The 2,290-nt window shown below is 60.2% G+C and overlaps 1 protein-coding gene across 1 annotated transcript, besides 1 other annotated feature; it reads right to left on the reverse strand.

Moving 5' to 3' along the window:
* Positions 1-2: 2 nt before the first annotated feature.
* On the reverse strand, positions 3-2,186 carry Tco025E_09589 (trans-sialidase; the record flags this gene model as incomplete). Its single annotated transcript, XM_029376401.1, has 1 exon — positions 3-2,186. A coding segment is annotated over one exon (2,184 nt), but the record flags the coding sequence as incomplete, so codon positions are not given.
* A 63-nt stretch (positions 2,187-2,249) lies between these two features.
* Positions 2,250-2,285: a microsatellite.
* Positions 2,286-2,290: the final 5 nt, after the last annotated feature.

A 2,290-nucleotide genomic window follows, 5' to 3' on the forward strand; every position in this document is an offset into this window, starting at 1 on the left:
ACGCCGCCAGCTGCTGCAGCCTCGTCGTGCGCAGAGTTCTTCGGGTCACTGACAGCGGGTGCAGCGGTGCGAAGCGGCACCTCCTCCGGTTCCGTCACGCTGGCCTCCTCCTTCCTCTCCAGCGCCGCAACCTCACTGGCGTTGAAGCAGCGGCTGTACAGAAATACGTTCGTCACCGTCACGTGGACCTCTGCGTTTACTTCGTCGTACCTGTATTCCCCAACGAAGATGTGCGAGACCCTCTCATGCTGAAATTGCTCATGAGGAGGCAGAGGCAGAGGCGGAGGCGGAGGAAACACGTCAGTAAATGGAGGTTTCTCCTCCAAACTCCCCACAAGCTGCCCGTCGACGTATGCCGAGCCCGTGCCGTTCCCCACCGTGAGCACCACTCGGTACGCCTTCCCCTCCTCCCACGCCAGTGTTTGTGCGTCCGCTCCTTCTCCTCCGAACTTCGTCCTCCAGCGCTTGTGCTCGTCGTACCACAGCCCCAGATACATTCCAGCCTCCGCTGTCCCCACGCCCAACACTGGGGTGACGCCCTGTGGCGCTTTGTTGATGGTCACCGTCGCCACAAGAGTCACCTCTTCGCCCACAGAACCGTGCCCGGGATTCCGCCGTTCTCTGCCCACCGGCCACACAATCGATGCACCACGCCCTGCCAGCACAAAGCCATTGGCAACCTTCGTTGCTCCAAACACCGTGGCGCCCACCCCAAGGTACTCGTCCTTCCAGTGGGTATTGTTGCCATTGTTCGACAAAAACCCAACCAGCCCGTCCGTTGGCATAGCACCGACGCAGGCAGCAGCGGGTTCTGCGGCGCCCTTCGCAGCAGCGGGGGTGGTGGCGGAGCTGCAAAGCTTTGCGACTCTGGCGTCCACGTCCTTCCAAGTTTGCAGCACGGACTTGATGCGCTGCAGTGGCTGCGGGAGACTCGCAAAGACAAGGCTGTCTGACCTTCCACTCTCACCCACCTTCGCGTAGAGGGCAAACAACTCATCTCTTGTGTACAGCAGCGAGCTGAAGGGGGCGTCGCCCGCATCATCCGCAGATATTGGCCCAACATCGTGGGTCCGAGCACCGTCGGAGAGCCACAGGTGGAGTACGTGGTGCCTTTGGCGCTCAACACTATGGACCGACATTACCGTGGTGTACAGCAGCACACTCCTGCCCGAAATCGTTGCAGTGGTGAGGGCTGAAGCAACGTAGGCCATAGTCAATGCGTATGCGTCGCCCAACAGGCGTGAGAAGGGCCCGGCAGCCTCGTTCCACGTCTTCCCCTTGTCGCCGGATTCGAAGATCCTGCGCCGCCACTGAGAAGATCCGGAGGTGGCCATGAAGAGTTTCCCCTCCCACTCGAGAAGCGTGGCAGCGTCACAGTCCTGAGCAACCACAGGCGCCGCAGGAATCCCCCAGTTATCCCCATTGTCGCTCGAGTACATGACGGTGCAGGCACGCCCGCCTGTTTCGTCGTTGGTGGTCCCCATAAGAGGGAAAAGAACCGTTGCGTCCCCAACCGCGACGCCTCTGGACATACTCGCGGGCTGCAGCACCTTCCACGACCGCTGCTGCATCTGTCTGGCAAGCATGGAGTCCAACGGCCGGGGACCTTCCCACGAGACTCGTCGCTCTCCCCGCTCGCCCCCGGACTCCCGAACTTCACCAACAATCAACGCAAGGCCCCACCCAGGATCGCTCTGCAAAGAAGGCTCTTTGGCCACTCTTCTTTTTTGCAGAAGCAAATGTATTTTATTGCCCTTCCCCAGAGCCTGGGGGCCAAACGGTGATACAAGGTAGCCCTCTGCCTCCGGTCGCTTCGTCACAAGCTGCGTCTTCCACGCTTTTCCTTCCAATGCAGCGTCTTCATTCAACTTTTCATTTGCCCCGTACGCACTGTACTTTGCCCAAATCTCAGGGCGCGTGTTGCTGTGTGCGCCGACGGCAAGAGCAACCAGCACACCATTCACGTCAAGAAGGGAGTGGCTGTAGAAAGAGGAGACACTTTTATAGCGAGTGCTACTGCCGCTCTCTTCTCCCTCCGCAAGCACTGGAGCTTCCCCTGGTTTGAAGAGCTCCACCTCCTTCGACGCCTCCTGCGTCTCTGCAGCGTTGGCCCCGGCCCCACTGCCGCCGCAGCACACCAACAAAAAGAGCAGCAGCACCGCTGAGGAAAGCCAGTGCAGGGACATGTCGTGCCGCTGCTCACTCTCTTCTTTCCCTCCTTGCGGTGGGTCCGCGCAGGCCGTGACGGTTGTGTGTGTGTGTGTGTGTGTGTGTGTGTGCTGTGTACTTT

This window comes from Trypanosoma conorhini (genome assembly GCF_003719485.1).
Source record: "Trypanosoma conorhini strain 025E chromosome Unknown Tco_14.4_contig_01182, whole genome shotgun sequence".
Taxonomy (NCBI): Eukaryota; Euglenozoa; class Kinetoplastea; order Trypanosomatida; family Trypanosomatidae; genus Trypanosoma; species Trypanosoma conorhini.